This window comes from Myripristis murdjan, chromosome 15 (genome assembly GCF_902150065.1).
Source record: "Myripristis murdjan chromosome 15, fMyrMur1.1, whole genome shotgun sequence".
NCBI lineage: Eukaryota > Metazoa > Chordata > Actinopteri > Holocentriformes > Holocentridae > Myripristis > Myripristis murdjan.
The window spans coordinates 1,211,937-1,231,708 of record NC_043994.1 but is presented as its reverse complement, the minus strand read 5'-3'; the positions used below and the strand labels follow the sequence as shown (position 1 = coordinate 1,231,708).

Below are 19,772 nucleotides of genomic sequence, written 5' to 3'. Positions count from 1 at the left end.
GGCTTATGAAAACATAAGCCTGTAAAATTAAGGCAGGCAGAACTACAAAGATAAATAAGCACATCTTTAATGTATTGGTCATATTAAGAGCCCACATCATGTTTATTACTTAATGAGACCCAGTGGTTTCTGTGGATCCCCCTCCCACAGTTAGAAGGTGATCATACTGGCTAAAGAAGTTGTCTGTGGCATTGTCAGCTGGGTCGGCTCTACAAACATTAATCTTGTAGTGACACTAGATGGATGGCCAATAATACATAACTTTCCAACAATGGAAGTTTTTGTTGATGTTTTTTTACTTGATAACACTGAATAATTGTTCCAGCCCCCACATATGTCTTTGAACATCATCTCTAGCAATGTCTCTCTGATTTTGTCTCTCACCAGTTTTTCCTTTTTCCTGCTTTTCCTCTGTCTCTGTCCTCTCCCCCTGTTTTTCTCTCTTTGAGTGGTCCATATACATGTATTTATCCAATGGATAAAAGAAAAAGCCTTTTTGTGTTGTGATGTGGACTTTGGCCATCTCCCCTGGTCTTCAGTACAGTTCCTTCTGGTGATAAATGTCTTCTTTCTATAAAAGCTGTATCACTGAGAGGTCTGGAACTATTCCTCAGGCCCTCATTTTTTTTTTACTTGAAGTGAACTATGTTGGTAAGTAACCCTAAATTCTGCTGACTGGCTAGATGCGTAGTTGCTGTTATGGTGACCCGGAAAAAGAGAAGTTTTTTTGGTTCTGTCAGTAATCTCCCAGCAACCATGTCTGGCACCATCTTGGAGGTCCATCGGAGAATTAGTTATGCTCAAATTAGGTCTGAATGTAGAACAAACACACAAAAAAACAACTAGCTGAAAAAGATTTGTGGCTGTCCATCCGTTCAGTAACACTCTTAAGTGATAGTGAATAGTCTGATAAAGTAGATTTGTTACCAAATGTAACCTAATCTGACACAGTAAACTGTCTTGTGTTTAGCTTTGGTCTCCATTCCAAAACACTGTGAATGGTAGCTTGAGAAAAGTCATCTTAAAGTCATCTTCACCCATAATGCATCATTTTTGTACCAAGTACTCACTGTGCGCCTTCAGTCCCGGGCAGAGAAAGTTTTACCATGCATGATAAATTCATTTTTCAAAAATACTAGCAATCTCTTATCCAATGCAGTGTTTATCCTGCCATAGGCAGCAACTTAAAATCTGGGCACACCACTAAATCTGGGCATTTTGTATGTATCATGAGTATATATAAAAAGTTATTGCCATAAAATTTATATAATGCAAATCTAGGGTCTTCAGTGGTGGCTAAGTTGCTTTACGTCTATCTGTGGAGCTGCTTGAGTAGAGTGAAGTGTGACTGTGGTGCCATTATTCTGGACAGCACTATTTAATTTCAATATTGTAATGTATCCAGTCTGTATCATGTCTGTATCAGCATCATGTCTGTATCCAGTACTGAAGTATTGAAAATACAGAAATTGCTGTGTTCTTTTGATCAGTTAGGTTAATTGTACTAGAAAATTGTTTGTTGTTGTTTGTTACAGTTGCTAGAAACTTCTCCAATAATAATTTCTGAGATGAGCCCCTTTTTAATCTCTACGTTTGTGCAAAACCTTAGAGCTTTCTTGTGGCCTACCTCATTGAAAAAGCTATAGCTCTTCAGAAAAGATTCCCAAATCCATAATTGACATATCTATGTCAATTACTAATTGCAGCTTCAAAGCAAGACAAAGGGAAGTTGTTTTGGGCTGTTGTGCCTTTAAATAATTAAAAAGTTCCACTGTTGAGCTGTGGTGGCAGCTGAATGCTACTTTGAGTGATGGTAAGTCATATGAACCAAATCTTTTATTTTTCATGGCTCTCTGAACATGGTAACACAATACTTGCTTCTTTTCATCACAATACTTTTTTTTTCTTTGTTATTGTTGTTTCTCTGATTCTAATTCTAATTCCAGTAAATATATACTGTTTTGTTTCATTTTGTAATTTTTCATTGCATGCTAAACATGCAGAGCATCACTCAGCATCACACAAGGTTAACAACCTGATATCCTCCTCTCTCTGGTTCTGGTGTAATGGCAGCCTTGAGCAGTGTTGTACCATGGAAGCTTAGATGTCTGTAAGTGGCTGTTAGCAAGCCATTAGCTGGAGAAACAGTTAAATTATTCAAAGTTACACATCTCTTCCCCACCCTTCATCTGTCTCTTTTTGCTCCTCACTTTGTTTCATAGCTGAATGAAACAACGTGAGAGTAGTTAAAACCCGAGCAAATTTGATTTCTTTCAGAATCCTGGTGAAAAAAAGCAATTAGCAAATTAGCAAAAAATTACTGGAATATGAGTAAAAAGAAAAGGAAATTACGAGAAAATCAGATAAAGTAACTAGTATCTAAGTCAAACTCTGTAGACATGCCTTTATTTCACATGGCATGTCTACAAATTAAAAACAGCCACAATAAAATACAGCCAATTAAAATAACCAACCAAAAATATTTCTTTTTGCGACCCCCCCCAACATTCTCTGATCCGTTTAATTCTAAAAGTCGAAATTAGCTCATTTTTAAAATTAGGTTAATAACCCCCCCGCCAACTTCCTCTCGGAGATGCTGAAAGTAATGAGGCTGGCACCATTCTTACCCCTTTCACACCGAGAGCTCAGCCAGGGTTGAACCAGGACTGAGTCTGTGATTTTGTGATTTTAACCCATGTTTATGACTCGGCTTCGTGACCCACCTCTATGGGTGGGTTGGACACAGTTTAAACAAGGGTTGATTTCAAGGAGAATGGCACACCACCCAGGTTGCTAACAACTAAAGCAGGACAAATTATTTCATTGGTTGCAAATGGGGGTGTGGTGATTCTGGCGGAGGTTTGTCCCCACCCTGCAACAAGCAGTTTCATTTTAAACAGCCTGTAGTCCATACAGTAGAACACTGATGAAGGCAGAAATACTCACCTCTTGGATCATGTAACCTAATAAACTGAACTGGTTTCCAAGCATGATTGACAGCGCTGTGACTGAAGAGAAGAAGAGAAGAATAATCCTTATAATATTTATCAATACAGCTCCCAGTCTGACTGTCCCATCTATGAGCTTGTTTGTTTCACTGCAGGCAGGCTCACTACAGTGTGCGGAGGAAAAAAATCAGTTGATCAATATATTGATTCAGTTATTATCATTATGTATTCATAATTACAAGCACTGTTAATTTCTTCTGGTGGAACTGACATAAAAATTATTTTGGTTCAGTAAATGCCTGCTGTCAATCAGCCTGGTGAGTTCAGCGATTGGATCAGCTGGCCGCTGTCCAAGCTGCAGACATGCCTTCAGCACCTCAGTTCACAGCACCTGTGATGAAACATAAAAGTTTCACAAGTTCCTTCACAAATTTATGTCTGTGTTTCTGTCACAAATTTTATTGAAGGCCGAGTGAGCAGGATTTGTTGGTTGTGGTTTGTAATCATGTTCATAGTAGCACAGATTGGTGTCCTCTCCATTTTAAGGCTCAACTGACCCTGTCCACCCTGTATGTATGTTGTACCTTTCTTTCTTTCTTTCTTTCTTTTCTCAATTGCTAGTTGTCTTTTTTTGACAGACATCAGGCAAATTTTCTTAGGTTTCAAAGGTTTTTCAAAGGCACCATGTACCAGGGCTTAGTCCCAATCACAGCGACCGGGGTTCAAATCTGACCTTGGGTCCTTTGCTGCATGTCATTCATAAAAGATCTGGAGTTCATTCCAATTGTTTGCATTTGCATTTGGTAGCTGTTTATTACAACCTTCATCATGTGATCCAAAGAGGTGTCTATGCAGGTGAAGGAGGCCATCACTAGGCTCAAAAAGCCAAAAAGCCAAAAAAAAAAAAAAAAAAAAAAAAAAATCTATCAGACAGATAGCAACAACTTTAGGAGGAGCCAAATCAACAGTTTGGTATATCCTGAAAAAGAAAGAATGCACTGGTAAGCTCAGCAACACCAAAAGGTCTGGAAGACCATGGTGAAGAGAAACCCATTCACAATGTCCAGGGAAGTCAAAAACACTTTCAAGGAGGTAGGCGTATCATAGTCCAAATCTACAGTCAAGAGACATACAGTTAAGAGATGGTGGTGCATGTACATGCAGCGGCTCAGCGCTCTATATATCAGTGCTCTTTAATTAGTTTACTGGCAGTTTACTTTTTACAGGAATTTTACAGGCACAGGCATATGTAAAATGCAGCCGGTGAGAACTGTTGGCCATTCGATTCGTTCGGTTCAGTGCACTGAAACTGTATTTTCAACCAGGAAGACCCCAAACATAACATCTTGTAGGAGCTCGTCAGACCACCAGTGTCTGTGTGGATTACTATCCCAGCCAGAAAGCAATGGAGGTGGTGCAGAGTGAGGAAGTAGAGGCAAGGCTGTTGCTGTCAAGCCTCTTTGTCACAAATGCCAGAGCACTTTCCAACAAGATTAAGGAGCTGTAACTGAGCAGAGGCTATAAAGCTAGCAGGCTGCTCATTGCACCGAGCCAACAGGACAACAGACTCTGGTAAGAGCAGAGGAGGGGGTCTGTTTGTTTACACAAATAACAACTCGTGCACAAACGCTGTGATAACTGACACATACTGTTCCACGGACTTGGAATTTTTGTCAGTAAGATGTTGCCCCTTCTATCTACCACAGGAGTTTACAGTCACAACAACCATTTGCTAATTGCCATTAGCAAACAACAGCAGACCCATCCTGACGGACTTTTTGTAATAGCAGGCAATTTCAACACAACAAATTTAAAAACTACCCTCTCCAAATTTTTCCAACATGTCCAGTGTCCCATTAGAGGAAAAAACACACTTGACCATGTTTATAGCACCATCAAGTTTTGGCTTAAAGCATCACCTCTCCCCCATCTGGGACAGTCTGACCACATCTCTTCATTTTTGACTCCAGAACACTTATCAACATGGTTGATAACATGGTTGATACTAGGGGAATACAAGTGTGGTCAGAGGGGGCTTTTGAGCAGCTGCAGGACTGCTTCAGTTGCACTGACTGGACTATATCTGAGGATGACAATTTTGACATACCTCCTCTGTACTATTTTACATAAAATGCTGCATGGACAAGGTCACCACAATGTGTGTTTCCTAACAACAAGTTGTGGATGACAAAGGATGTATAACTCCTGCTGAAAGCTCGCAACACTCCTTTCATGTCTGGTTACATGCAACAATACAGTGCGGCCAGGGTGAACCTGAAGAAGGGCATCAGGGACGCTAAACAGCCAACAAGTGATGGATCAAGGACCACTTTGGCACCTCAGAGCTCTGCTGGGCATAGCAGGGGATACATCACATCACCAGGCAGAATAACATCAGCCGCTTGACCGGGCAGCAGCAATTCATTGGCAGAGCAGGTCAACCAGTTCTCCAGCTGCTTTGAGGAGAAAAGATCAGCGTCAACCGTCGACCCAGCTCCATCCACAAACAGCCAGGCTCATGTTATCCAGTCTGGCGATGTGATACACACACTCCATAAAATCAATACACAGAAAGCAGCTGGACCAGATGGTGTCACGGTGGGGCCTCAGAGACTATGCTGCGGAGTTAGATGAAGTATTCACTAAAATCTTTAACCTTTCTCTGTTACAATGCACTGTCCCCACCTGCCTGAAGATGTCCACAATCAGCAGACTGTCATAACATCCCTGAATGGTTACAGGCCTGTGGCACTGACACCTGTCATCATGAAGTGCCTCGAGAGACTGGTTGTACAGCACATCAAGGCTGCTCTGCTGCCCACCGTGGACCCACACCAATATGCCTATAGAAGTCACAGGTCGACGGATTACACCATCTCCATTACCCTCCACACTGTATTGCACCATCTGGAACAACAAGGGGCATATGTACGGCTGCTGTTTGTGGACTACAGCTCTGCATTTAATACCATCTTACCCAGCAGACCTGGGTGTAGAGCACAACATCTGCCTGTGGATAAAAGATTTCTTGACAAACAGGCCACAGTCAGTCAGGATGGGCCCCTGCTGTTCCAACACTGTGACACTCAGCACAGGAGCCCCACAAGGCTGTGTGTTGAGCCCTTTCCTCTACTCTCCATACACTCATGACTGTGTTCCACCCCATAACACCACCACCATAGTTAAATTTGCAGACGACACAACTATGGTCGGGCTGATCACCAAAGGAGTCTGCCGACAGAGAAGAGGTAGTGAGGCTGACAGTGCACAGAAAATATACTCTCAATATCAACAAAATAAAAAAAATTCATAATGGATTTCAGGAAGAAGCAGGATATCCATTCACCACTGCACATCAGTGGGGAGAGGGTGGAAAGGGTAGGGTTGCAAAGGGGCCGAAAATTTCTGGTAAATTTCCGGAAACACTCCGGAAACTTTCCATGGGAAGTTCAGCTGGGGAATTTTGGAAATTTTCTTTTGTCATAAGCAGACATGCGTGCAAACTAATGAAATTTTTGACTTATTTTGAGTAGATTTTTTTTTCTCAGTCCTTCAAGATTGATGGTGGATAAATGAATAGAAATAGGCTCAATGAATAGATGAACACTCCTCAGTCAGCAGCTAAATCAAACTATAACCTAGATTCTTATATGAAAACTGTATTTCTACAAAAACTGGTTAGCAGAAGGCAGAAGAACCAGCATTACAGTGGAGCTCGCTGGCTAATAGAAAGCCTCTTAAATAGCTACTAAACACATTTTTATTTATTTTTTCCAGTTAAACTTTAATACCATAGGTCAAATATATTTACCCCAGTCATATCATCAAAACTGGATGTCGTCCGTGGGCTCAGATGGAGGCCGAGTCGTGTGGAAATTCAACTGAATTTGTATTAAATCTGGTTGTTTTAACCAGGATTATGACGGTTTTTCTTCAACTACATTAACTTCCAACTATAAGCCAACATGCAATTTTGCAAATTTCCAGATTTTTCCTATAAATTCCTGTTAATTCCGATATATTCCCATTAATTCCCATGGAAAGTTTCCGATTTTGAAAATTCCCAGAATTTTGCAACCCTAGGAAAGGGTGACCAGCCTTAAATTATTGGGCACACACATTTCATGGACCTCTCATGGGTGGCAAACACTCTCATGGGTGGCAAACACCGTGGTTCTAGTCAAGAAGGCACAAAAGTGGTTATACTCTTGAAAGGAACAGCTCATGACCCAAAGCAGAGCACATCATCTGTCCAGCATGGTGCAGGCAGTGTTATGGCATGGGCATGTATGGCTGACAGTGGGACTGGGTCACTAGTGTTTATTGATGATGTGACTGCTGATGGAAGCAGCAGGATGAATTCTGATGGTTATAGGCCTATACTGTCTGCTCAGATTCAGCCAAATGCCACAAAACTGATAGGACTGCGCTGGACAATGACCTAAAACAAACTGCAAAAGTAACCCAAGAGTTACTGAAAGCAAAGAAGTGGAACATTCTTCAATGGCAAAGTCAGACCCCAGACCTCAACCCAACTGAACATGCTTTTTACTCTCTGAAGAGCAAACTGAAAGACCCACAAACAAGCAGCACCTGAAGGCGGCTGCAGTTCAAATGATTAAACACTGTTGAAAATACAAAATAAATAAACATTTATATTCTAAGTAATCTTAGAATTGTGATTAGATTTTTAAAAAGCAACTATAATCGAATTACCTTATTTTAAACTATAACTGTAATGGATTACAGTTACCCATATTTTGTATTTTAAATACACAATCCAGCTACATGAATTTGGTATTCCCCAACCCTAGCTTAAGAGAGTGCTTCTTGAACACATGCACACATGTTGGAGGACAAAAATATCTACTTTCTCCAGATACTAAAAGATAGCTGACAAGTAATGCATGTATGTGGCTAGCTTCTTCTTTTCCTCCACTCCTTTACATACTTCACCACAGATCACACAAGAAAATAGGCATACCATTTATCTTTTTTTCCCAACTTTTGTTATGTCATTTTTAGCTATAAAAAGTCTGCTACACACCATCAAACTGTATTTATTGAACAATTTGAGTGAATTTCAGAAATGCAGACAGCAGTGGACTGATGCAACAGGGTTCCCTAAGTGTGAATGAACTTTATGTATTTACAAATAAGTAACATGTACAAATGATTATTGCTGTAATTGTTCTTGTAAATATGAAAGAGTTTACTGAAATATAAGGATCTAACTGCTGTTTGAATGTGTGTTCCTGCAACTGGTGAACATAACTAAATGTTTAAGGTCTATGTGCTCTGCAGGATAATGGAGAGGACTCCCATCGTATCTCTCCCAGTCCCGTGGTCCATGTCAGGGGTCTGTGTGAGGCTGTGGTCGAGGCTGACCTGGTGGACGCCCTGGAGAAGTTTGGACCCATATGGTGAGACAACCACTAGATTGTGTTTAGGAGTTTAGGAGTTTGTCAGGATCCCCATAATACCCCTTTTCCACTAGTACCTACTTGGCTCGACTCTACTCGCCTCGACACGGTTTAGGTGGTTTTCCATTACAATTGAGTACCACCTCACCTGGGTGGAGTCGTCATAGCAAGGCAGCGCACCGTCCAGCTCCCTCTTGATTCTTTGGGCCGCCACCAAGCTCAGAAAAGTCTCCACCTCTTCATTTGACCACAGTACCGGTTTGCTTGCCATTTTCCGACTTTGCCAACTTCAGCGGTGATCAATGCGCATGGTCGCTGTTGCCGTTTTTTTTTAGTGCCTGGTTTGGTTTTCATGCAGGAGTCGCTCTCATGTCTCATCGCTCCCCGTCCAATCAGTTGCCTGCACGCGTTTACGTCAAATTTTGGTTCGACTCAGCTCGACTCAGCTTGCTTGGAACCCCAGCTGAGTAGGTCCCAAAATAGTATCTGCTACCAGGTACCACCACCTAATGGAAAAGCTCTCAAACCGAGTAGAGTCGAGCTGAGTCGAGCCGAGTAGGTACTAGTGGAAAAGGGCCATTAGTCTTCACCTCGGTGAAAACCTGTGTTTTCCAAAGTTTCTTACTGTCATTTTTACACTCCATGAATTTGCATTGATAATAGTGTTTTTTCTTCTGTCTGTTCAATTTAGTCATTTTGTTTGTAAGAGTTCGGTATCCTTGCCAAGCACTAAGGCAACCAGTTGTAGCTGCATGCTCCTTCAGTACATCTCTCTCCTTCATACACTTTTTCAGCCCATCGTCAATCCAAGGAGCCTTGATCTTCCTAACAATGAGCTTTTTAATTGGAGCATGTTTATCGCAAACAACAGAAAATAATGATGTAAAAGTTAATAATGCATCCTCTGTATCCTCTCTATCCATAACTGATTCCCATTTCATATTTTCCAAATCATCAACAAAATATTCTTCAGAAACATTCTTATACATTCTTCTGTGAACAATCTTAGGCCCAGTTTTAGGTACCTTTAGGTGTGTGTATGTGTGTGGGTGCAAATATTTTACTTAAAAAAAGAAGTACATTTGTGTACTATAAGTTACATTAATGTTAGGCTGTATAAATGTCTTTTTTTCCCAGCAGACTTTTTTCATGGCCTACAATTATTATCTGGACATGTTCAGTATTATTGCTTTTTCATAACTACTCATAAAGTCAACTGTAATTAATTAATAGTACAATGATATGAAATATTGAATATGAGAAAACAACTGATTAGTGTGCCATCTGGTGTCTCTTGAGGGATAACTGCATGTTGTATTTTTAACATTTTTGTGATTCTTACAATGCTAATAAGTGGAGAAAGAATATTTAGGAAAAGTCAAGGAGCTGGATGATGGAAGTCTTTGCATCTATGTGTAAATATTTTCTTGGGAGAGAATAAATGTGCTCACCAAATTTTATGCCAATCAACCCGTTAAATTTTGATATATTTGGGTGGGCAGCAAGGCTTAGGAGGTAGGGCGGTCATTTGGTAATTGGAGGGGTCCCAGTTTGTGCACCAGCTTCGAACCTTAGTTTTTGTCACGTTAAGGTCCAGGTAGTTATCATCACACCACTTCACAAATGCTGATAGAGCAGTTGCTCTCAATTTGTTCTGAAAGTGATATTAATGTGACATGCTTTTTTGTAAAGTTTGCTCATTGTTGTTTTAATGTTTTCCTGTCAATGGACTATGGATGCAAATTAGCTAATTAGCTAACTATGTCTCTACTATTGTGTGGTGCATAGTCACTGTCAAATAAATTAATAAACTAATAAACTAAACCAAAATAGTATGGCGATGGCACTTCTCCTGTGTCTAATTTTTGTGGCCCACAAAATCTGCCAGAAACTTGGGTGTCCGATTTTTTTTTCCAATTCAATTTGTCAAATTCAATTTTTCAAATTCAATTCAAATTTTATTTGAATTGAATTTGAATTGAATTGTCATGATTGACGACCAACTGACATTTAGGGAACATGTGGTTTCCGTGGCTCGCTCATGCCGATTGCCCTGTACAACATCAGGATAATCAGACCATACCTGTCTGAGCATGCAGCACAACTACTTGTACAAAAAAATCTGCCTCTATGCTTTCTCCCTTCCTCTATGCACATCATGCACTCTATACATTACCTCCTTACACTGCCTTGTAGCTCCTCTGTCCTTTGGACCGGAACCAGAGCTTATGGCACTTGATGTCGTTGTTCTCTCCTGAACTGATGTTTGCTTGTGGTGAATAAAAATCTCATATGTACGTTGCTTTGGATAAAAGTGTCTGCTAAATGTGAATAACAATTGTATTTAATTTTTGGATGTGTGTGTTCCAGCTATGTGATGATGATGCCATTCAAGCGCCAGGCCCTGGTGGAGTTCTCAGCAGTAGAGAGTGCTGACCGCTGTGTGTCCTGTGGAGCCAGTGAGCCTGTATACATTGCAGGTTTGATTATAGGCTTTTCATTGTGAAGATTATTTATTTATAGGATTTTTTTTTTAAACCACCCATCAGTAAAACATTGTCTGACATGATTTTGATTCATACAGAGCACAATTTAACACTACTTTAAGCAAATTTACTTGCTTTTTTGTGCAGAAAAATGACTCCTTGCAAATGTGAGAGGTGTCATTGTAGGTCTTTTTCCACCAAATAATTTATGACCAGCCTGTTGTTATTGTCTGGTTTGAGCTTTCCAAATATCTGTAAAATATCTGAAACTGCACATTCTGCGGGTCAGTGCATCCAAATTTCAGATCAGTCATACAAGTGCCTCATAAATCAGCACTGCAGTGACATCCAGCTCATCCAAGGCAGCTTACCTTGTAGCTGAAAGTCTGTATATTCACCACATTTTCCACTTGATGTTCAGAGACAAAATAATCCAAGTATTCCAGCAGAAATCATGCCGACTAAAATGTGCAACCTGATTTTTGTCAAAAAAAAACAAACAAACAAACAAGCAGAGTTTGTGCTTTCATCATCCTCAAGTAGTCAGAAGATCGCTTAGCGCAACTTTAACTAGTTGCCTTAGCATTGACACAAAATGGTGTTCTACTGGAAAAGCGGTAACAAGCCATAATTTCTGTCATTCTGTAATTACGTCGTTTTGCACAAACGCGAAAAGGATGTCTTGGCTACATCTGGATGTTGTGATCTTATTTGGATACTTTGTTTAGCTGGAAAGTAAACTACTCTAGGTAAAACAGGCAAGCTGACTTTCGATGTGTGTGACTGTACAATGAGCCTCTTATTTTTTAGATTTTAAATGATTGTCCAATGATCGATCTCTCTATCTATCTATCTATCTATCTATCTATCTATCTATCAGGACAGCAGGCCTATTTTAACTACTCTACATCCAAGAGAATCACCAGACCAACCAACGCTGACAACCCCAACAGTGGTAACAAGGTCCTCCTGCTGTCTATACAGAACCCCCTCTACCCTATAACTACGGTAAATGCAGACCAATTTGATCATTCCCTAAGACAGTATGCATAAGCCCAGGGCCGGGTCTACGCAGGGGCAAGAGGGGGCCTGGCCCCCTCAAATAAATGTTGTGCCCCCTCAAACTAAATCCCCCAAAATATATTCAGTTAGACATGGTAAAAGGTGCTGGAGCACAATGCCCCCTCAACATTTGTGGCTGCCCCCTCATACATGCCTGGCTAGACCCGGCCCTGCATAAGCCATGCCTGTTGCAGAAACAGCCAACACACTGTAAGCCTAAAGCAGGAAAGGAATGACACATATAGACAGGTGAGAAATTAAAGGGAAAAACATGTACTGTAAGATGTTGGACTACCAAGAGCCACCAGAATAGCTTGTGTGTCCCTTGGCCTAGATTTTACAAGTCTGTGGAATTCCACTGGAGGGTTAGAACTTAGGGGACCAAACCTGGCTTACTTGGGGGCCAAACCTCACTTACTTGGACTAAAGCATAAAGAAATTAATAAATAAGTGAAATATTTGGGTGGAAAAGAAAACCTGTAAATGTGTAAATAATTTAATTAGATATTATTTGTTTCATCTTTTCCTATCAATTCAGGATTTATTTTCCAGTGACAGGATCCATTTGTAAATATATAAATTATGGGGATGCCAGTCAAACCTTCATTAAGTGTCACAGATTCATGATTGGTTGATCAATTTCACATCACCTAGTTGCAGTGTTGGGCAGTAGCGGCGTTACAAGTGGTGACGTTACTAGTTTAACTACATTTGTCAGTAGCGTGGTCGTAACGCCACTGTTTTCCAAATCAAATAACTTTTAAGTTGTGAAACTATTTCACTGATCAAATAGCGCGGTAGTTCCCAGGCATTTCTCAACCTTAAACGCAATGGAGCATTTGCTGCGGTTTGACATCTGACATAGATCGGGAGCAGTGGGTGACGTCACCGCCGCTCATGGACCTGTACGTGTAGCCGACAGCCGCTCTTCTGTTTGACGCCGCGTACCTGTCCTAATTGTCTGCTGCAGCGGGACACGAGCACGTGTGTCGCGTGAACAAGCAGCTGCTGTAAGAAAGATCAGGATGCCTGGCCTCTGTATCCACTAATAAGGAAAAAACTTTCGAACACAGAGGCAGAAACTTCATGCAAACACAGGTGTGCACACATACACACACACACTAACATACATGCACACTTCCCCCACATTAGTATATACGCACTACCTGCTTTTTGTTATTATGGGAAGCATGTTGTTTGTTTTTGTTTCCATGTTTTGTAGCAGTAAAAGCAGAGAGAGCACAGTTTAATCAACTATTGAACTGAACATTTTTTGCCTGACTCTCTGTTTGACTGACAGATTTATTGATCACTAAGATAGCAATGACTTGGAATGAAGTTGGTTCGATGTAAAAAAAAAAAAAAAGTAGCTTTGATGTCACTTAGCTTAGCTTAGCTTAGCTTAGCTTGCTACATTATCTGGAGGATAGTTTCAGTGTAGTGAAGCTTCATTTAATGCAGAGTAACTGTTAGCTCACTACATTTTCCAAGTAGCTTGCTCAACACTGCCTAGTTGACAGAAAACACCGGACAAGGAGTGTAATAATGAAGTAAAAATAAAATATGCAATAAATAATACCGAACTAAATCATTTACACATTTATTGATTTATTTCTCAATGTCCTTATGCAATTTATTTATTTGTTCCCTTACTTTTTTCATTTATTTGTGTAAGTCAGGTTTGGTGCTCCATAGCCCTGCCAAGTTATCAGAACCAGAGTCAGAAATTCGTTACTAATCCCTGAGAGGAAACTGGGTCAGTTGCAGTTGCTCAAATTCTAAATAGAAGAATTAAATATATATTATATTTTAAATATATATTTTTATATAGGGATCAATAAAGTAAATATATCTATCTATCAATACTTTATTTACGTTCATTATGTCTAAATATGTGCATTAATCCTACAAAACAATACAACAATTAATACAGAAATATGTACATGTATATATAGAAGAGGATGACACTTGCTATATCCTCTTTTTTATTAACCTTTTTTATTATCTGTTGTCCTCTGCATAAAACTATATTTTATGACACTGTCTTTATTGTAATAAAATTCACAATAATGATAAGGTATTGATCTCCCATGCTCACTTTGTAAAGGTCATTCTCAGTAGGGGATGTGTGTGTGTGTGTGTGTGTGTGTGTGTGTGTGTGTGTGTGTGTGTGAGTAGCCTGATATACTACTGATAAAGCAAATGCATATGTGGAATAATATGAAAAATTTCAAAATGGGTGAACCATCCCTTTAACAATGTTTTTTTTAAGACCCTATTGTAACTTGAGACTGTTAAATGAGACTGAGAATTCTAATGTAAATTTGATTTTGGTGGTTGTTGTTGTTGTTGTTTTGTTTTGTTTTTGTCTGTAGGATGTTCTGTACACAGTGTGTAACCCCATGGGCAGCGTGCTGAGAATTGTCATCTTCAAACGCAATGGAATCCAGGCCATGGTGGAGTATCCTTACACTGCACACATGCGTGCCTGTGTGTGTGTGTGTGTGTGTGTGTGCGCTTGTGAATGCAAATATGCGCCTGTGTGCATGTGTATGTTTCTGTGCAAGTGTGTGTTGTTTCCTTTCCTTAACACCGACCTCTCAGATTTGAGTCGGTCCAATGTGCCCAGAAGGCCAAAGCTGCTCTGAATGGAGCAGACATCTATGCTGGTTGCTGCACACTTAAGATTGAATATGCAAGGGTACGACACACACACATACACACACCCACACATACACACACTCACACACTTCACCAATGACAAGTTCAGGGTCAAACTATGTTGTGGTTATTGGCATTGATGTGCTGCAATCATAGTCAGAAGGCCAGTACCATGTATATTAACATGCTTCTGTGGGATGTAGTCCTTATTTCGTGCTCTAAGAAGTTAGATTGTTTTGCATGATAATACACAAAGCTATAAATTCCATAAAATTTTGCATATAATATATTTAATTCTTTAAAACTAATTATCTTGATTTCCGTCAAAAACCTGGGAGAAAAGGCCATGAGCAAATTGGCTCAAAATGACCCAAAATTTAGCAAGAAATTATTAAAAAAAAAAAAAAAAAAAAAAAAAAAAGCAAGAAATTGTTTTTAAAAAAGAGCAATAAATTAGTAAAACAAAATTGTAAAAAGTTGCCAAAAATGAACAGAAAACTGCAATATTAGATATATTTGTTAAAAATTACAAGAAAATGGCAAGAAAATTATCAAAAAAAAAAAAGTAAGAAATTACTAGAAAATTGGGGTGATGTGGTGACTCACAGTGTAGGACACACAACATGTAATATTAAAGGTATTTTTTGGAATTGGTTTACATGTGTACGTTCAAACAGAAGGTGAATATTACATGTTGAATGAGTGGTGTAATTTTTTTAGGAATGAGATTTATGTTTCTTAGCTTTCACACAGTGAATAAAGGCATTAACCAATCACAAAGTAAAATCTGAACTGTAAGACCCATGTGGGGTCTTTGCCATAAACACAAATATCTCGCTGTGGGCTTCATGTGTTTTGAACTGTATCTACACTGATTGATCAGCTCCCAACCTTTCTGTCTCTCATGCTCACCTGTTTCACTGTGAACTGAGCCAGACCTGTGTTCAGCATCTCTGTTCACAGCAGCAGCTGCGATTAAAAGGACATAAGCTGTCGTAAATTCATATCTTTGTCGGTATAAATATGGCAAAGATATGAAAATATTCACTGGCGAGTATTTCACATTTTCATGTTGTTTATTCATCCCATGCATAAAGACCTTAATATTGGCTTGGTTTAGTATCCAGCCCAGGCCCTTTGCTGCATGTCAGCATGTCTGTTTCTCTATACCGTGAATGTTTAATAAAGCAGAAATGCCCAAAAATAATCTTTAAAATAAACTAAAATAAAATTCACCAGAAAATAGCCAGACAATTAGCAAACAATTCAAATAATTACCAGACAATTGTTAAAAAAAAATAGTCAGTTACCAGAAAATTTTACAATTCTTAACCATTATTAGAATTATATATTTAAAACTGTATTACAAGAACGTGAGCCAATTATGGATAAGCGCTATGGATTAAATGAACACCAGGGCCCGTATTCACAAAACATCTTATCTTACCACTAAGAGTACTCTTAAATGTCACTAAAACCTCCTAACTAAGAGTTGCCTCTTAAAAGCTATTCACAAAGCTTTTACTAAGGAACTTAGAAAACTCTTAAGCTAAGACAAAGAGGCGGGGTCAACCCTGTTGCTATGGATGATGTCATCTTTCAGGAGCAATTTGACTTACTATACCTGCAGTGATTGGTTGATAGGGAATGGGTCTTTGTGTGTGATATTATCTTAGAAATACTACAGAAAGAGGTATTATGATGCTCTTGGAACATTTAAATAAAGATCTAAAAATAAAACATGTAGCTTTCTCTGATTAAACATGAAACAAAGAAAAATATAAAGGCCAATCAAGCACATGTTTAGCTAACAGCCAGCAGCCGCTTATGCATCTGTACCCTGTTAAACAATTAAAAAATATGTATATAAGCAGCCTTTCAAGTATTATCTAGATACTACAGGGACCATGGCTGATAATTTGAAGCTGTGCCCTCCAAACGAAAGCAAAGGCCAAACTGGATGCAGGAACAGCTCCTTCTTGCACAACTTATGCATCAGAGGAAGGATATCATTAAAGGGAGCACGGGTGACATCAAGATGCAAAAAAGAAGCATGGGAACAGATATCTCTTAAGATCAATACAGCTTTCCTACTCATCACCAGCACTTCAGTCTCAGGCAAGGACAGAGATTACAGAGTTTAAGCGCCAAACTGCAACAGGTAACCTATGAGCCACCTATCTGTAAATACTTGAGATTACAATGTATTACTCTCGATCATTCAATCTATTTAGCGTATGGAAAATTAACAAATGCAATACTGAACTTTGATACACATCATCAAATTATATTAACTTGTAAACTTTTATTATAAGTCCATTTATTAGGAGGAGGCTCTGCACCCAAATCTTTATCACATATTGCCTCGATGGTATATAGTGAGCTTGGCCATTGCAACCCCAAGTTAGGAGCTACTTTTAGCCTTAAAATGTTTTGGGAATACGGGCCCAGAGGAACCTAAGCAAAGTGTGCTGAATAGACACTTGCTTATGCCTGGGGATAACTTCTTGTGGGGTGGCAGAGTGGCGGCAAAGGTTGGCTGACAGGAGAAGGCCGGATTGTAGCAGGGAATGTGGGAGGAGACAAGGAATGGAGTCTGGCGACGGAGTTTGCGTTGGCATGGATCTCTCTTCCTCGGACGGATACTGATACTAATGACGGATACTAATGGAGCGCAGGTCTGGATGATCAGCGGGCTCTGGAGTGCAGGTTCACAGTAACGCTGCTCTGATGTTCCGTATGCACTCATGTTGCGTATACGCTCTCACATATGCTCACATATTAAGTGATGTTAAGTGTGCTCGCCTGTTTTGTGCGCTATGCGTTTAAGTTCACTCTTAAGTTAGTGTGAGCTCTCTCCCATCTTAAATGTGTTTTCCGTATTCTCTCTGTTGATTCTCAGGTACTTGGTGGTTTTAACCCATTGTGAGGGGAACCTTTCCGGATGGGACTGCATGGCCAATCAAATCTGTTTCAGTTATCTGCTAACTTTGGGGCTGTCCCTTCGTGTCAAATTGATGGCAAAAAGTACCACATGGGCGGTCTCCTCTTTAGGCAGGATGCAGTATCTGTTAAACAATGCCAAACTTAAATAATTGGAATTAAGTTGGTCTCATTTTCATTACATTACATGTATTACATGTAAACAAGAAGAGCACTGTCCAGTAGTTTACTATGACTGTGTGTGTAACTGTGACCTGGGGGGGTTAAGTGTCTTATTTTGCAGGTCAGTCATGTAAGTTTTTGGCTGTTCTTCATTAACCAAAGAATGCTAGGTTGTTTATTTGGTGGTGACACACAATGGCCTTGCCCAATGTGTGAAACCTTGTACTGAGGCTTGGGAAGTGTTATCTGTGTCCATTTGGTGAGAAGGTTTTTGATCCTGACTAGCAATCTTACTGAAGCTTGATGCTAATGGCTAGTTGGAACCAAAGTGTTGTTGAGAATGTTTATTCAAAGATGTTTTACAGGCCGTAACTGACGAGTGCCAGTCTAGCTTTATGTGGAGAGTGAAGGTGTTAGAGACCTTAGGCTCCGAAAAAGTGATAAGGGCACCTTTTATTTGTCTCGGCTGCTAGGGATGGATTGGTTTGATGGGGGAAGTTCTGCTTCCTCCAAGATGGGTTGTTCCTACAGATAGGTAGGTAGATAGCACATATATCCAGGAGGAGGCAGCAACATAGTTTACTGCTAGGAAAGGAATGGCACGATGACACCCTTCAGCAAACAGAAACAATCAAACTTTGTGCCATTGTACCACAGGAAAGTAAAGATATATCCTGCTAAACTGTATACTGTATATATATGTATATCTTAATTGTACCTCACAAAGTCATAACATCCCATTATTTTCAGAAATACATAATGGGCCCTATTTTTGTGGGTGCACCACACTATGATGATTTGGTATTTTGGTGACCTGCAAACACACTTTGCCTGTTCAGGTAGTATTTCTTTTGCTTGTGTGCAATGAGGTTGATATTTGAGTTAAAAAAAAAAAAAAAAAATTGTTGTGATAAGAGCCCCATGGACAATGACATTGTCCATGGGGCTCTTATACTTGGTGAATTCTGCCATTCCTGCAGCTTTCCAGGGCGCTGCAGCTGTGGACAGGTTGTTGTTAGGAGTTCAGTTACGCACATGGCTTATTATGCTCCACATTTTGCCAGCAAATCAGCAGCAACATACATTCAGTAATGTGTTGTTAAGGGCAAGAGCTGTAGTGAAGTGAACATTTGTCCTGCTGAAAATGTGTTGCTTGGACCAGTCAGATGGCACATTACAATACAGTAAGTCAGTATGTTCATGGCATGCTGTGCTTTGCATGATATAGCCCAGGGTACCAACATGACTTGTCAGAGGAGACATTACAAGGAGTAAGGCAGACAGAAGCTGAACTGAATGTGGCAATAGTATAGCAGGCCAACTTGATATGCAGCGCATGACAGAGGAGGGATCACCTGGCAGAGCAGTTGTACCAAGGGATTGCATTTTTTATTTCATTAGTTATATTTGTTACTATATTTAAGAGAAAATGAAATGCAGATCTACTTGATTTATTTATTTATTCCTCTGACATTAATCTCCAAACCCCTCTAATATATTCCACTACACCCAGCCAGTTTACACATAGTGTATAGGGCAAGACTGCACTCAGATGAACTAATGCAGCAAGTGAGTCTTTATATGCCCTCACTGACTGTGCCCTAAGATGCAGCAGAATTAAAATAAGGCCCTAAAATGAACTTGCAGAGACATACTGCTGCATCGACAAATGTAATCCATCATTCTAAATGAGGTGACTCTGGTCATTTTTGCTGACCCTCAGAAAACCACTTTCTATCTGTGTTTCATTAAATGGTGGACAACCAGGCACAGATCAGATGCCGTATGTTGGACAATTCAAAGTGCAACTATGCAATCTGTCATGTATTTGACTGCATCACTCTTCATGCTTCAACAGCCCACCCGTCTGAATGTGATTAGGAACGATAATGAGAGCTGGGACTACACTAAACCTTACTTGGTCCGACGAGGTAAGACATACTCTCTCTCTCTCTACCTCTACCTCTCTACCTCTCTCTCTCTCTCTCTCTCTCTCACACTCTCTCTCTCTCTCTATACCTTTACCTCTCTCTCCAAAATTGTCTCTCTCTGTCTCTGTGTCTCTGGCTCCCACACCCAGCGCTGGG

At 39.9% G+C, this 19,772-nt stretch overlaps 1 protein-coding gene across 1 annotated transcript in view; it reads left to right on the top strand.

Moving 5' to 3' along the window:
• The window catches only part of LOC115372381 (heterogeneous nuclear ribonucleoprotein L-like), a 66,547-nt gene that overhangs the window by 20,132 nt on the left and 26,643 nt on the right, over positions 1 to 19,772 (top strand). Inside the window, exons 2-7 of the mRNA XM_030070227.1 lie at positions 8,253 to 8,371; positions 10,742 to 10,851; positions 11,738 to 11,865; positions 14,295 to 14,380; positions 14,524 to 14,620; positions 19,544 to 19,616. Coding sequence (XP_029926087.1) covers positions 8,253 to 8,371; positions 10,742 to 10,851; positions 11,738 to 11,865; positions 14,295 to 14,380; positions 14,524 to 14,620; positions 19,544 to 19,616 — 613 coding nt within the window. The remainder of the gene's footprint in view (positions 1 to 8,252; positions 8,372 to 10,741; positions 10,852 to 11,737; positions 11,866 to 14,294; positions 14,381 to 14,523; positions 14,621 to 19,543; positions 19,617 to 19,772) is intronic.